The sequence below is a fragment of the Sparassis crispa genome (genome assembly GCF_003851025.1).
Source record: "Sparassis crispa DNA, contig_000002F, whole genome shotgun sequence".
Taxonomy (NCBI): domain Eukaryota; kingdom Fungi; phylum Basidiomycota; class Agaricomycetes; order Polyporales; family Sparassidaceae; genus Sparassis; species Sparassis crispa.
In genome coordinates, this window is record NW_020939749.1 from 2,948,103 (window position 1) to 2,963,777 (window position 15,675).

The 15,675-nt window shown below is 54.6% G+C and overlaps 5 protein-coding genes across 5 annotated transcripts; 2 read left to right on the plus strand and 3 right to left on the minus strand.

Moving 5' to 3' along the window:
- Positions 1-1,425: 1,425 nt before the first annotated feature.
- Positions 1,426-3,009, minus strand: SCP_0309880 (hypothetical protein; the record flags this gene model as incomplete). Its single annotated transcript, XM_027756373.1, has 2 exons — positions 1,426-2,589; positions 2,644-3,009. The coding sequence occupies 2 exons, from the start codon at positions 3,007-3,009 to the stop codon at positions 1,426-1,428; spliced, it is 1,530 nt and encodes a 509-aa protein (XP_027612174.1).
- Positions 3,010-3,183: 174 nt separating this feature from the next.
- Positions 3,184-4,304, plus strand: SCP_0309890 (hypothetical protein; the record flags this gene model as incomplete). The annotated part of the gene is made up of 7 exons (XM_027756374.1): positions 3,184-3,197; positions 3,245-3,464; positions 3,518-3,531; positions 3,579-3,693; positions 3,741-3,956; positions 4,020-4,238; positions 4,290-4,304. 7 exons carry the CDS (start codon positions 3,184-3,186, stop codon positions 4,302-4,304), a joined length of 813 nt encoding a protein of 270 aa, XP_027612175.1.
- A 1,863-nt stretch (positions 4,305-6,167) lies between these two features.
- On the minus strand, positions 6,168-7,001 carry SCP_0309900 (hypothetical protein; the record flags this gene model as incomplete). The annotated part of the gene is made up of 5 exons (XM_027756375.1): positions 6,168-6,392; positions 6,443-6,559; positions 6,611-6,685; positions 6,741-6,874; positions 6,944-7,001. 5 exons carry the CDS (start codon positions 6,999-7,001, stop codon positions 6,168-6,170), a joined length of 609 nt encoding a protein of 202 aa, XP_027612176.1.
- A 1,803-nt stretch (positions 7,002-8,804) lies between these two features.
- Positions 8,805-10,357, plus strand: SCP_0309910 (Cytoplasmic 60S subunit biogenesis factor; the record flags this gene model as incomplete). The annotated part of the gene is made up of 4 exons (XM_027756376.1): positions 8,805-8,889; positions 8,941-9,100; positions 9,156-10,302; positions 10,355-10,357. The coding sequence occupies 4 exons, from the start codon at positions 8,805-8,807 to the stop codon at positions 10,355-10,357; spliced, it is 1,395 nt and encodes a 464-aa protein (XP_027612177.1).
- Positions 10,358-10,598: 241 nt separating this feature from the next.
- Positions 10,599-15,340, minus strand: SCP_0309920 (hypothetical protein; the record flags this gene model as incomplete). The annotated part of the gene is made up of 7 exons (XM_027756377.1): positions 10,599-10,665; positions 10,728-11,217; positions 11,271-11,537; positions 11,594-11,655; positions 11,709-11,887; positions 11,938-14,200; positions 14,250-15,340. 7 exons carry the CDS (start codon positions 15,338-15,340, stop codon positions 10,599-10,601), a joined length of 4,419 nt encoding a protein of 1,472 aa, XP_027612178.1.
- Positions 15,341-15,675: the final 335 nt, after the last annotated feature.

Here is a 15,675-nt window from a genome sequence, read left to right on the forward strand (position 1 = left end):
AGGAAACAAAATATATTTGTTGTCTATGGTCCCTGTACATACTTGAGTGCAACCGTGCTCTCATTGCGTGCTAGCACGACGCTGCGAAGCACTTGAGAATGCATTGCGGCGAGCTTACGATTCGATCGACGAGATAGCCGATCGAGTGCGTCTTCCCCGCACTGGTGAGTCCGATCTGTGCCCCACTGACTGTCCTGCACATCAGCACGGATGCCTTCTGAGTTCTGGTACTCGCGACACAGGTAAGCCTGCGTGCAGGCCGCTTGTTGCTTCTTTGCTTACCTTGAATTCGGGCGACACAGCTCGACTCGATTTCATGCCATCACAAGCTGGACGAGACGAAGTGCATCGGACGAGCCCTCAGTATGACAAGATCGACGTGAGATGAACCCGCGAGTTCGAAACAAAGAAATATATTTTGCTCCTACATAGTTTACTCTACTGTACCGCCCGCGTCATGCAGAGACGCAGCGGCACCGAGTGTGCTTGGGCATCGAGCGCAGACGCTACAGTGGGAACGAATCCCTGCGAGCTCGCGGACTGTGATCTGCTCGCCTGGCGGCGTCGCCCTCTCTCATCCGCCGAGTGCAAGATGGAAAGAATAACACGGCGTACCTGGGCGGCGTTCCGATGCTGCAATGCGAGCGCGGCTGCGAGCCCTGCAGCAGGGAGGACTGCATGGGCGGAGCAAGACGACACGCTGGAAGTGTTCACGCAAGACGAAGGCATTGTGCGTCAGAGAATTCTCCGCGGGAATGTCACTTCAATGCCTGCACAACCTGTAGTGCGAAACACTCGGCGTTGAGACGCCAGGGCACGACGAGGAAGGGCGCCAGGTCATGACCCATCGTCCTCGGTCGTTCAGTCCATTTCTACTGGACGAGGGCCGCGTGTGCATGACCGACAAACTGTTCGCGAGCTCGTCTTCTCTCACATGCTTCAGAGCTCGCTCCGCGTCGTATGTCCTCGTGCAATTCCGTGTGCGGGGAACCGAATGTCGAGCCTGGCATTGTGAGAACGCGCCCAACCGAGCGGACAAAAACCGTCCAGCCGCTCGTTCTACAGCACGTCCGTATGGAGCCATCAGGGCGTACACCATCGTCTTCAGTCGTTCTCGCACGCGCGCGCCTTTGCTCCATCTCTTCCTTGCTCGAGGTAGCGTTCCTCATCCATTTGTGTCATTTGTTCACTTTCGGCGCCGGAGGGGCGTGCACAGACTCTGCTCGTCTTGACCTTGCGATCGCGCTCGCGCCTGCGCCCGCGTTCTACTTCTTTTCTCTCCGCCCTGCATTCCTCTTCTGTATCGCGGCCTCGACATTCTCGCTCGCATCCGTCTCCAGTGTCTCGTCCGAGCCTTGTCTAGTGCTGGTCCCCGCATCGACGACGAGTCGAATATATCAGAATTTAAATGTGTTTGATATCGTCCTATCGCCTCCCTGATGTGCCGCCGCCGTACTCGCTGCCGGGCACCACGTCGTGGTAGAGCTGCTCCCCCCGACCGATCAGTGAATGGTGGTGGCGTGCATGCGCGTGCGGGTGTGGGACATGGTGCATCTGCATTGCCGCATACGGCGCACGCAGCGAAATCTGCGGGGACGATGTCTGCGAGGACGAGTCCTGCATCTGCTGCTGCACCGGCGAAACCTGCGTGTGCTGTGACCCGAGCTGGCGGGAGTGATCGCGCATCTGGTGATCCTGGGGTAGAGGTGAAACCGGCGCCGAGTGTTGGTATCCGACGTTGACGTTAAGTAGCCCGATCGGGCTCGCGCCGTGCGACATCGCCAACTGATGCGGATGCTGGTGCTGATGTTGGCGCTGGTGCTCGTACGTCTGCTGCTGTTGTGACTGCAGCGGCGACCGCACTTGCCCCTGCGGTGAGCGAAGCTGTGCCTGTGAAACCTGTTGCTGCTGCTGCGTCTGGATGTGAGTCTGAGATGGTCGGCGCATCATTTGTGGGGGTGGAGGATGCGCCGGAACCTGCTGCGCCTGCGTCTGCGTCTGAGGCTGCATTTGGAGGTGCGCCTGCGAATGTTGGCGAGCCATTTGCGGCGGCTGCAACTGGCGCTGAGCCTGTGGCTGTTGCTGGGCTTGCAGCTGTTGGTGCATCCGCATCTGCACCTGCGCCTGTACTTGCGCCTGCGCCTGCACTTGCGCCTGCGCCTGCGTTGGAGGCTGGGTTTGGGGTAGCTGGCGAAGCACTTGCGAGGGTTGCGGACGCGGTTGTATCGACGGCTGGATTGACGGCTGGGAGATGGGACCTGCGCGTGGGCGGTCCTTCTCGTCCACCGGCTGCTGAGGCTGGATATGCTGGAAGGAAGGGGGCTTGAGCGGCTCGCGACGATCCTGATCAAAGACCGGTGGTTTAGGGGGCTCGATGGGGCTGTCGACGGACATGTCGACGTCCCTGTCAATGTCGCGGTCGACGTCGATGGCGTCCTCATCGTCGGCGTCCGGGGATGTGGAGTTGGAAGGCCCCGCATCGGCTTGCAGGTTCTTTTGTGCGGCTATCTCCTCTGCGGTGAGGAAGCGACCGCCGGGACCGCGGGGACGGCGCATGGCATGCTTATGGCGCGACTCGTGGAGGTACGGCTGGCGTAGATGAGTTGAGGGCGCGAAAAATAATGAGGAGAGGAAGAGGGGTACCTTGCGCTGCTTGGAGAGCCTGTGCAACTCCTCGATGCGGGCGCGGGCGACGCGCCGTTTGAGGATGCGATAATACTGCTTCGCGTTGACATAGAGGGGCTCCTCGTCGATGGGGGGGTCGTCGTGTATCTGGTCGACGGGCTGGTCTGGGTCGCGCTGGTGGGAGTCCTGGGGTGGCTGCTGGTGGAAGAGGGGGACTGGCGCTGGAGAGTGCGGGGGCGAGGGACGGTGGGGGTAGAAGTTGTAGACGGGCTGGTGGGCTGGGCGGGGGTCAGCGTGCGGGGATATGTTTGTTTTCTGCGGAAAAGACTGACGGTAGGACGGATAAGCTGGGCCGGGGTGGAAGAGGTGATCGACGGGGTCCATTGATTGGCCTGGGATGAGACGCAATTCGGTGGGCGACGAGCGTTGCTATTGGCTTGCGGCACGACCAACTCAACGCCGCCTCTCCCTCCCCATTGGTCGGGAGCACGTGACCCGCTTCCCCGGTGGCTGCAACTGTGGCTACTCCTGCGTTCTTGTCTACCACCATCACCCACCATGGAGTCTAAGTTGTACGTTCCACTCATATCTTAGTGATGTGTTCCTCACTCCACCGCAGGAAAGCTCTCAAGGTCGTCGACCTCAAAGACATCATCGCAAAAGCCAACCTCTCCATCCAGGGCAAAGCCAACAAGCAGGACCTCATCAACAAAATTATTGCCTCAGAAGCCGCCATCGATGTGTACAATGCAAATTATTCCGCAAAAAAGAGCCCCTCGCCACCCAAGGCCGCGCCTGTGCACAAGAAAACGGACGCGTCGCCGCAGAGCGACGAACAGGTGCGTCCCACGCGCACGCGTCAATTCTTCTATACTGATTCTTCTCTCGCTAGTTGAATCTCCTAGAGTACGTACCTTCACGCGTCTTTTAGGCCATATTAACCTCTCTCACAGAGTGGTCGACAACGTCCTCCCGGCCGAACAAGCGAACGAGCCTCCTTCGCACGCAGGTGTCCAGTCTGATGCCAGCGTCACTCTTTCCACAGCGCCCACGCCCCCGTCCAAAACTGTACGACCCTTCTCTTACAACTTTTTTTTGATCCTGACACCCTGCAGACCGAGATCCCCGCCGCCTCCGCCGACACGCCCCAGCCAGAGCCGGCGGCAGCAACGTCGCCCGAAGATGAGGAGGCGGCAAAACGCAAAGCACGAGCGGAGCGATTTGGTATCCCGGTCGTACAGCTTGACGCTAAGCCTGTCTCTCCGAAGGGGAACACGAGGGGGAGAGGTGCTGGCAAAGCTAACGCTAAGGTGGAGCAGCCCCTTCCTGATGTGCGCAACTCCTCCTCTTTCTATCTGATTCACAACCTCTAAAATTGCCGATGTTGTGTGTAGGACCCAGAGAAATTGAGCCAACGGACTGCACGGTTTGGGCCTGTGGAGCCTGCCCCTGCCGCCACCTCTACCGCTACTAGGGCGACACCAAAGACAGGTGCGACCAAAGGCGCCCAGACGAACGGCAGGAAGCGTAGTGCGCCTGCCACAGAGACTGTCGATGCGGAGGAACTCGAGAGGCGGAAGAAGAGGGCTGAGCGATTTGGAATACCCGTTGTCGTGCGTGACTGCAGCTCGCCATTGGCCGATTCACTGACTCCCACACTGCAGGGCGCTAAGGCGTAGACATTAGCCCTTCTTGTTTCCGCAGAGATGTTGTCCGTCATCTTGTGATACTGTATCCGTGTCTCTTAATATGCTCAGGTCGAATTACTGTTGTCCCCTTGGGCGTCGATATTTTTTGGAAACCTGGTCATGGAGCGTGACGTCGCGTGCCCCCTGATCTGTTCTACCATATCCTCTCATCGTTATCTCTTTTCAGCTAGAAGAAGATTGTGGACAAGGAAGTGGAAATGCAGCCTGAAGTCGGCGCCCAACTAAATGATCCGGTCATCTGGGTCTTCTGCACCTGCCCTCCACCGTGTTGTTGGATCTCATGAAACGTTGGGCAGACCAGAAAGACGGAGGTCGATTTCGGCCCATGGACGTGTTTGGGATTCTGCGGTTCCTTTCGCGCCTTGTGCTCTTCACTGTCGTTCTGACGGAGGACACTTGGACCCCTAACCGTGATTTCAGCGCGACAGGAACCAAGTTGACCTTGCACAGTCATGTGCACCCTTTTCTCTGTACAGTCTTTTTGGATATTCGAGAAATTTCGTCCTGTTCGCGGCCCTCGGCACCGGGTGTTTCACAACTCTGCGGTTCCTTTCACACCTTTGTGCTCTTCACTGTCGTTCTGACGGCGGAACATTGGCCCTCTATCTGTGATTTCAGCACGACAAGAACCAGGTTGGTTTTGCACAGCTTTGGGTCATCTGCACGTTTTCTCTGCACATTTGTTTTTGGGATGTCGAGATATTTCGTCCAGGTCGGCTTCGGCCCATGAACATGTTTGGGCCCTCGGCATCGGGCTCTGCTACGATCCTTCATAACTATGTGGTTCCTTTCGCACCTTTGTGTTCTTCGCTGTCATTCCGACTGAAAATTGGCCCTCTAACCGTGATTCCAGCGCGACAAGAACCAAGTTGGCCTTGCTTGGGGTCATCTGCACATTTCCTCTGTACATTTGTTTTTGGGATTTCAAGAAATTTCGTCCAGTTCGCGGTCCTCGGTATCGGGCTGTGCTACGGTGCTTCATCATTCTGCGGTTCCTTTCACACCTTTGTGCTCTTCGCTGTCGTTCCGACTGAAAATTGGCCCTCTAACCGTGATTCCAGCGACACAAGAACCAAGTTGGCCTTGCTTGGGGTCATCTGCACATTTCCTCTGTACATTTGTCTTTGGGATTTCGAGATATTTCGCCCAGGTCGGCTTCGGCCCATGAACATGTTTGGGCCCTCGGCATCGGGGCTGTGCTACGGTGCTTCATCATGATGATTCTGCGCTTCCTTTCACACCTTTGTGCCCCTCCGGTAGTTCTGACGATCGCTTCTTAATCATGCGCTTACTTCCTCATGGACACGCGCAGTGGGTCCGGGATGAGCACGGATTAACAAAGCGAAGCACTAAAAATACAACAGTGGATATCAACGGACAGGAAATCGAAGAAATGGGTGGGAAAGCACGAGTAGAATAGCAATAATGATGAGCACGACAGAACCAATATACGACGAGCAGGGCAGTAACCAGTACACGGTAAAAGCGGGAGTAACGATCGGACGCCGCCAGCTGGCGCGTGGCAGCGATAATGTAAACAACAGACCTAGAGTCCTGGAAACCACATGTTGGGAAGGGTATCCTTATAGAAAGGAACGAGGAGATGCTATGGGATAATGTAAACAACAGACCTGGAGTCCTGGAAACCACTTGTTGGGAAGGGTATCCTTATAGAAAGGAACGAGGAGATGCTGTGGGATGGCGTGGGGAGCAAAGAAGGCCATGCGTGTTGCATGTTGTTGAATTTTATCTGCATCTAATTTCCTTGTCAGGCGCATGGCACAGCAACGAGGAGGAAAACAAGACATACCCAAATTCTTCTGGCAGGCGACTTTACAAGCATTCGCCGGTGATGACGCAGTCACTCCTGGCTTCGAGGTCGGGATCTGCTGGAGGTGCGAGAGCCTCGCGGGCCTCACGCTCAGATACGGCAGTATCGTCGCGTTCTTCTGCAGTGCAGGCAGTGTCATCGCCTGGCATCCAGCAGCCGCTCCGTGGTTCGACCTCGGCAGGTACGGCGGTGACCTCAGGAGTCGCGGACTGAGACTCGGGTTCCTCCTGTATGAATAATTAGTCCGTGGGTCTTTTACTGGTCCTGAAGCACTTACTGCGTCTTCTCTGATGCATGCATCGTATTCTCCGGGCATCCAGCATCCGGACCTCTCTTCCAGCTCGGCTAGTTCGCGAACGGAGACTGTCTGCGGCTCGGTCTTGGCCTCTTCGTCCTGTAACAGCCATCAGCAAGGGCACTAGGTGATAAGTGGCGCTTGACATACCGCGTCTTCAGTTCGCTTGGAGAGGTTGACCGGTTCCACTGTCAACGCATCTACCTCGGGTGCTGACGGCTCCTCCTGGGACAATAGTGAGCCAACGGCAATTTCAGTACTGAAAAATAGTGGGACATACGGAGTCCCCTCTGAGGCATGCGTCGAAGCCTCCAGCCATCCAGCATCCGGATCGTGTGTCGAGATCACGGACACCGACGGCGTTTCTGGCACTCTGGTATGTACCGAGGGGGGCTGCCCAAGTAAGCGGGAATGCTGTGGAGACAGAGAGTATTGTCAGTCGACGTGAATGCATATTCAGGCACGCAAGGACATGGTGCTCACCACCGACGAACAAGGCAGAGAGTACAAAGGTACGAGTGAGGACGAATGCAGCGACCATATTGTCCAAATAAATCGATACAGAAAAGGGTAGAGTACAAAGTTATAAGGAGAGTCTGTCCTGAGTTGTGGACGGGATGCTCTTCAAGGACCAGCGGACGAGGGACGTATCGACACTCGTGCGAGCATATGTACTTTCCATCCACGATCTTCGGAAGGTGTGCAATTCATTTCCGGAGTTTTCCCCGTCGTCACCAACTCGACGAACGAAGCGAAGGTAACGTCTAAAACAGGCCATTAGATTGTGTGTCCATCTTGGAACGGAGCAGTACAAGGGCAGCCATCTTCGTCCGCGCGAAAATTAGACTTTGTGGGAACCGCCATCACAAGACTTTCCTTTTACGGACCCAGGGTCGAAGTGGGGATCTCTTCCCGATTTGGCCGTTTCTTTGTTCCTCGTAGTTCGCAATTCAGTCGACTAGCTCGAGACCTCGGGAATATTCACACTTAATGATCAGATGGTCGTGATTTCTTCGCTCATGGACACACGGTCTTTTACAACGAGCTGCCGTAACTATAGGCGTCGCTATCAGACATGGCATGGCTTACTTCGAAAATATCTGCATCCTCAGCACGCAATTCAGTGCTCCGGTGGGTGGCCAGCAAAGAGGGTTCGATGCTAGAAGTTCTTCGCGCAAGCATGATCTGTCGCAATCCTTGTGATGCGATGCTAACTAAGTTAGTTTCCCGCCTGTGCGTGATTAATGATTTCTGATACGATGATAGGTGGGTCGGTGGAGGACCGGCCTTGGTCCCATTCAGGAACGCCGGAATGGAGGCAGATGATATGGCGTTGCATGCATGGCGTATGCCCGGGTCCTTCGTTTCGAACATTTATAGCTCGTGCCTGGACTAGATATCGAACGGCCGTAGGCGTCCCTTCCATGCAATTCGAGGCGGGTCCTAACGGGTCTAAATGTCCTCCACGCCTTGGCTCTGAGCCTACTCAGATCTGCAGCGGTAGCATCCGCAGCCGGGAGCTACACCTTTTTGAATCTGGTATCCTTTCTGGTATGTAGCACACGCTCGTGACGCAAACGCGCATGCTCAAGTGAGAATGAACTACGGTCGGGGCTCAGCCGTCCGGCGGGGAGACGGCTACTGTGGTGCAACAATATCCGGCACGACTCTGCTGGTATATTGCTAACACGAGATTCGTCCTCTGCTATCATGAAACAAGGGAACCATAAATTCCTGTCATTGGACGGCCACATCTATGCGGTTGGTGCGTCATCTTCCTCAAGCCTTCAAACGAGATGATTCTGCATTCATGCACCTGCATATGTGACCATTGACCATGACCGTAAGTAGTGGCCGAAGCTGTTCCTTGGGACCATGGGATATTTTAAAGGTCTCTTACTTCACAATTCAAGTGTGAAGTAAATTCCCGCAAGTAATCTCCTGTTGCGCCTGGGGAATGAGGTATAGCTAGTATATATCATCCGTTGGAGGAGCTGTCAGATATGGTCGGTTCCAGCTCAATGTTCACTTGTGGAACATCTCGAGTGAGTCCTGCATGTTTTGTGCGCTGCTTGCAGAACATGTCATAATAACTCCTCCTTAATTGACTCATTTTTCACATATAATATGCTTCCCCTCTCCCTAATATATTTCTTGTCGCTTTGCCGCGGAATTAAATAATTCTGAGTTCCTTCATCTAAGAGATCTAAACTGATCAAGAGCGCTTGAGTCGCTGGCCGATCGCTCTGATTACGTCAGATTCCTCCAGGTTGCTCAGGCTGTCGGTGCCGTGACTCCCACTCTCAGTTCCTATCCTCCTTCCAACGTATATCGGAATTTCGCTATGTCGTCTACCGAGCTAGAAGCCAATACGACTCTGTTTACTTGTCTTTCATGCACGATTGCTTTCCATTCCGCTGAGGAGCAGAGTAAGTGACCTTTAGGACGCCCATTCTTCTTTTCTGAAGGTAGAACGTTAGGGGAACACTACAGGTCTGATCACCATCGCTACAACATGAAGCGGCGTGTGGCGGGCCTGCCACCTGTCTCCTCTGCCATCTTCAACCAGAAAGTCCTCGAGAGGAGGGCAGAGACGGCAGTAATGGTATCCCCGAAAGGATCGACTTGTGAGGTCTGTGGGTGAGTGCTCGACCGTTTTCCTTTGAAGATTTCCCGTTAATCTACTATTCATCAGGAAGTCGTACACGACCGAGAACGCATACAAGTCTCATTTGAGTTCTAGGAAGCACAAGGAGAACGAGCTAAAGGCGATATCTTCACCCCCACCTAAATCTGAGCCCGTGCACGAGGAGACCCTGGTTGTTGCACCCGCGCCAGTACCAGAAGCCGACGCACAGGCAGCATCGTCTAAGACTGAGTCGGCTGCTCCGCGAAGCATAGGCCTCTCAGTTGAAGAGGAGGCTACCGAGGAGCAGATTAACCAGACGATCGATCAAAAGATCGCCGCGGCGCGAGCACGCCTCGGGCCTACACAGTGCCTTTTCTGTTCCGAATCCTCTATGTCGCTCGACGCGAACCTTACGCATATGTCCATTGCGCACTCGTTCTTCATCCCCGACGCGGAATATCTCGTCGACATCCTGGGTCTCATCACGTACCTCGGTGAGAAGATTGCTGTCGGGAACGTGTGCATATTTTGCAATGGGCGCGGGCGCGAGTTCCGTACGCTGGACGCAGTCCGCAAGCATATGGTCGACAAGGGTCACTGTAAAATTGCGTATGACTCTGGGGAAGACCGACTAGAGGTATCCGATTTCTACGACTTCACCAGCTCATATCCCGATGCTACCCAGAAGACTAAGAAGAAGAGCGCAGATGGGACAGAGAACGAATGGGAGGACGTGGACGAGAGCGACGAAGACGCGGATGGAGAAGTTGACGAGGTCGTGGAGGAAGGCGTGAGTGACGGGTCTGACGACGATTCGGATGAGGTCCCCGACAACCAGATCACGTATGGCGATTCGCACTTCGAACTGGTTCTCCCATCAGGTGCACGGATAGGGCACCGCAGTATGCGTCGATACTACGCGCAGTCATTCCCCCGGGCTTACCGCGGAGGTAAACCTGAGGACCCGAATTCTGGCGCTGCGCTGGTGCGCCGTCTCCTTGCGGACAAAAATTCCGCTCTCGTACCGCGCAAGGGTGGTTTTGGTGCATTTGGCGCAGGTACCGATGTCGTGAAGGCACGGAATCGCGGTGAGGCAAGGGAAGCTGGGCGTCATGTCCGAGAATTCAGAGACCAGGCCCGGAGAGAGGCGTTCAAGACCAAAATTGGCTTCATTAACAACCACCAGAAGCATTTCCGTGATCCGTTACTCCAGGTCAGGCTGTGAAACTCTAGAAACCGTGTTCGTACTAATGCCTGCATCACAGTGAACAATTATGTCTCGAACATCCGTAGAGTGTGCATCGTGGGACGTTATGCGTAATGTATGACAACGTTCTGAACTGTGAAGGGACGTGGTACATGAGGGACAATTAAAGTATCCTTCGTAAGAAAGAATCCAGAAGTCAAGAAGCCAATCTACTGACGAGGGGTATATAGAGATAATGACAAATGCGACGAGAGCAGTCTGATAGTCTTCACATGCAAACCGAGATCAAGAGGAAAGTTCACTCAATACACATACGCTGCGGGTACAACACCTTCACGCCCTGAACGCACGTCCCGTGCGTACCACCACCTGTGAACAAACCAAGACTCAGTTACAGTCAAAGGATAGAACTAAGGTAGATAGAAACTTACGCCGCATCGCCATCATCCAAGATCTCCAACTCTTGCCCAGCAGTGAGAGGAAGTTCTCCTTCACCCTCGCCGTCAAAAGAGTATCGGGCGTGAGCCGATCGACTCGTCTCTTCCCCGCCCATTCCAATAATCGCATCAGAAGGCGTTTCGGCGCGGACATAGTTGCTGGCATCCGGCTCGAAGGGATCGTGATCAGAGGATGTAGCCGCACCACCTGCATCCTCTCCTTCCTTCTCTGTATTCATGGGGCCGAAGGGACTTGTAGCACCCAGAATCGTCGTCCTGGTCGCAGCGTTGATATGCGCAAGTAAAGAAGAAGGACGGTGTGTCGAGTCATCGTCCTGGTCGATGTCTGCAGTGTCGAACTTGCTCAATTTGTCGCCTCGTCGAGAGAAGAGTGTCCAAAGGATGCCAATCAACACCAACAAGAACACAATCCCAGCGGCGATGGCGATCGAGATGAGGATAACCACTCCAGTGGCAAGGAAATCTGACAGAAAATAAGTTCATTGAATGGGGACAAAATATTATAAGGTCGCTTACGATGCTGAGTGAAGCTGAAAGTCGATAAGGAGTAAATAAGAGAGGAGATCGCACCAGGCGTCCCTGAAGATGATGCTGTTACAATATACGGTACAAAGGTTTGGCCATCGAACAGAGCTGCCGATGCGTTTCCGAAGGACGAGTCGGATAAAGAGCCTGACACAAGTAGCATTCGATCGGATTCGATCACAGAATTGGCGTTGTGTGTGTTTTGCAATGGGACCATCGTCAGTTGGGCGACATCTGTGGCTGCTTGCAAGGTGTTCCCTACGAAGACAAGGATCGGTATCGCTTACGCTAGTACTTCGGGTACATGCACTCACCGACCGGACTCCACGATTGGCCATCCCAGAAATATAGGAAGGATGCGGTGCCATCTGAAGTTCTGAGCAAGGCGGTGAGCGACAGTTCCCCAAGAGTGGCGCAACACAATCATACCTGCCAGCAGTGAAGACGCTGTTAAAGTTTCCATCATTGACTGCCACGGCTGTCACTGGTCCAGGCAATTCAGCGCCATCCCCGACGGATGCCCAAGACGAGTTCGAGAAGATAAACGAGGCTACATTTGCCTGAGTGCCGTTGGCTAGAGCGATACTTCCAGCGGCGACCAACGTATCCTGCAACAGCGTTTCAATGTAAGTCCAGACAGACAATATTGCAAACGCACCCCTGCATATGCGATCGAAGAGATATCCCCCTGTATGCCATCGCCAAGAGCGGTCCATTTCCTCGAATTGTACTCCAGTGAGCAAACAGACCGACAAGGCATAGACCCCGCTTGCGCAAACGAACCGGCAACAATGACAGTACCAGACGAAGAAGGCGACGCAGTGATCGAACGGACAACGACGGACGAACCCGAGCTGGCCTGCAAAGGCTGCAACCCGGAGACATCCCACTGCTGCGTGGCAAGGTTATACATAGCGAAACCATTGATATTCGTGCCCGCCAACGTGATCTCTCCACCAATGAACAGTTCATCCCCCTGAACCAGGAGCGCGCGGACAGTGCCATTGATTTGGTTCCCCTCCAACGGATGGATGGAACCTGTCTCATTATCGTAGATCGCGACGTTCTGAGAAACCGAGCCAGAGGTGGAGAAAGTGAAATTACCCCCAATGATGATCACCTCCTTCGACGACGAAGTGTTGGTCCAGAACGCGCCAGCGAGAACAGCAGGCGCAGGTGCGGGATTGGGCGAAGGTAGCGGAGACAGATTGCTTGTCGCAGACTGTCTCTTGAACACGTGAGAAAAGTTGATCTTGGGGAACCAAGTACTGGATGAGCCGTGCACGTGAGAGTGCATATGTCGACGCTGCAAGTTGCTTGAAGATCCCTGCACGGTAGCGCTGTTCAGCTGCACGGTGAGTGCGTTGACTTCTGGGACGCCGTTTGGACCGTTCTGCAATAGTACGAAGCCCGTAGCACCATACGAGAAGGAGGTGACAATATTGCCAGCAACAAACTGGCTCCCAGAAGAGGTACCGTTCCCAATGAACGTCATCTTCCCATTGACGAAACCTCCGTTGTTGACCCAAGCACCACTAGTAACATCCCACGTAACGAACCCTGCAGCACTCTGGTCAGACGAGCTGCCCGACGTACTGACGATGTTCGTGAAATTTCCGGCAATCAACACCTGACCATTGGACACGTCCAGGCTATTCACAGCGCCGTTAAGCCCAGCTTCAAGTGCAGACCACTGGTTTTGCTGCACGTTGTACATCGCAACGCCGCTCAACTTACCCTGTGTGGAAGCCGACGCAGTATCGTCAAAGGCACCACCAACATACAACTGGTTGCCGTAGAGAGCGAGTGACGTCACTGGACCATTCAGCCCGTTGCTCGGCAAGGATACCAGCGCACCGTTCTGGAAGGAGACGATATTCGACGACCCCGACGCAGAGCCCGAAGTGAGGTTGAACTCTCCTCCCACAAAGATCGTACCCGATGGATGCTGGACGACAGCCAAAATGGATGGCAACGAAGAGGACGTGAGTGCGGCAGCTCCGCCAAGCGCACTGTAGAGATCGAAACCGAGCGTGTCTAGGCTCGTTTCAGTGCTGTTCGGCAACGCCGAGGTGGCATTAACGGAAGACATGGAACTCAAGGGCCATTCTAAGAAACCAAATGCCGTTTGTGACCCCGATGTGCCGCTCGTACCGTGTGCAGTGCCGTTAGATGTAACATTGGCACTCGTCAACACCAACTGCACGCTGTCGGCCACGAGTTCGTACTGCCCATTCTGGCCCTCTCCCGCTGGATCATGAGCCAACGTCATGGAGATCGTGGTGACAAATTGCGGAGAAGACGGAATGATAGGACCGCTATAGATGAGCGTCGATGCATCGTTGGTGTTCTGCTGCGACACCGTCGTGATCCACGGCTGCAGTCCCGCTCCAGGAAAGACAGTGACGTCTACACTTGTGCGCAGCGCACAATCCTGGAAGTCCGTGCACCCCGGAACAGACATGTAGATATCATACTGGCCCGAACCCGAAACATACGGCATCCACGTGAAGCTGGGGGCTTGCGAGGCAGGGGTGCCTACAGCGACCGTCGACACCAATACCGTCTGGATCGTGCCCGGTATGTCCGTGGTCGCGTTCTTCTCTGTCCACGTGCCAGTCGACGTGACATTGGAGGGAGCGGGCGCGAAACACGAGACACCGTTCTCGCTAGCGATCGAGTACGCGAACGCACCCGACGAGAGCAGCTGAAGAATATGAAGACCGGGACCAGTGCCCTGCCATTCAGAGAGTGTGATCTGCAGGCCGGTGATCTGTAGACTGTCACTGAACAAGAAATCTTGATACAGAATCGATGAGTCGGTCGAGAGCGGGCAGGTATTCGTGCACGTTTGGTTCGCCCCGGACTGTGGATCGACGTAAGTCAGAGTTCTGACCGTGTTGTCCGGGATTGTTGTTACGCTATTAAAAATTGAAAACCTATTCTCAGAGCGATAGCACAGCCGCATACCTGAAACCAGTGGTACCTCGACCCTGCAAGAATGTGTTTCCCAGCCGGATTCCCCTTACGCCGAGGACGGAAAACGCGAGGACGGTAATGACGGCCTCATTTCCATCCTGTGCAAACCATGTGTGCCCAGGCCCGTCAGGACCAGAAGGGCACAGGATGGTGTCAACATTGCCATAATCCGCGTCAGTGGACGACGGCGCCGCGTTGACAGCGGAATTCTGCAGCGCGACTGGGACGAGAGAAGAGGAAAAGGGGGATGCACCGGGGGAATACGGAACGTTGGGGTTGTTGGTATCATTCAGAGTGGTGGAGCCAAACGAGGCGATGAATGAACCCGACAAAAAGATACTAGACTGAGAGGAATTCGCGGTGATAGACGACACCTGAGCTGCCGCGCCGGACAGGCCGCCAAACGGTGGAGGCGACCATGACGAGGACTTGGCGTTCCAAACGGCGACTGAAGACGCGGGAGAGGTGAACTGCCCGCCTACCCATACTGCATTATGTATCGAATCGCAGTATAGAGCACGCACGTCTCCGTTAGGTCCATTCGAACCCAAGGCGGCGAAAGCTCCGGAAGATGGGGAGTAGGATGCAATGTTGCTGGCAGTCGCGTTACCGATGGAGGTGAAGCTACCACCAAAGTAGTAGACGTCACCGAGGGCGCACCCCGCGACAATACTACCGCCAGAGTTGGTGGAGGCGAGCGAGGATAGAGAACCACCGGAGGAACGCGAAAGTAGTGTAGCAGTCGACGGATCGAACGTGACCGAAGTCGTGGAATTGCTGTCAAAAACATCGAGACCTGCAAACGCTCCAGTTAAACCTACGGTGCCCATGCGATCGAAATCGACGAGCGGGAAGCTGGCGGACGCGACATTGGCGAATAAAAGCAGGAGAAGGGTCGATAAACCGCCGAGCCAGAAGCGACAACGCGTCGCTTTTGATGACATGGAGCACACGACCGCAGTCACCTCGACGACCGTCGAGCTGGGTATAGAGAAAGAAGGATTGGCGGGTGGGAAAGGGAGTGTGTATCCGCGACACGCGCGGTGCAGGCGTTGCACACTTGCTGCAGGCGCCCAAAACATATCAACCTGCTGACGTAATATTTTATTCTGCAGACTGTCCTTTTGTGGACATTTATGTTCGCGGAGTTCGGATTGTTGCGGAATTACACCGCTAGCCTTTTTAGAACGGACAAGAACACCAACTGGTTCTGCGCTGAAAAATACCGTCGGTCACAAGATGTCTTCGTCAATCGAAGCGTCCAGGTACATTTATAAATACTGCCAACAAGCTCCAAGTGGCATTAGTGAGCATTCTTCGACCCCCAAACACACGCACAAAGAGACACACGCGAAGTACTAGACCGAGGGTTTATCGTATCCCGCCTTGCAAGGACGTTGACGCGTTTCCGTATAGC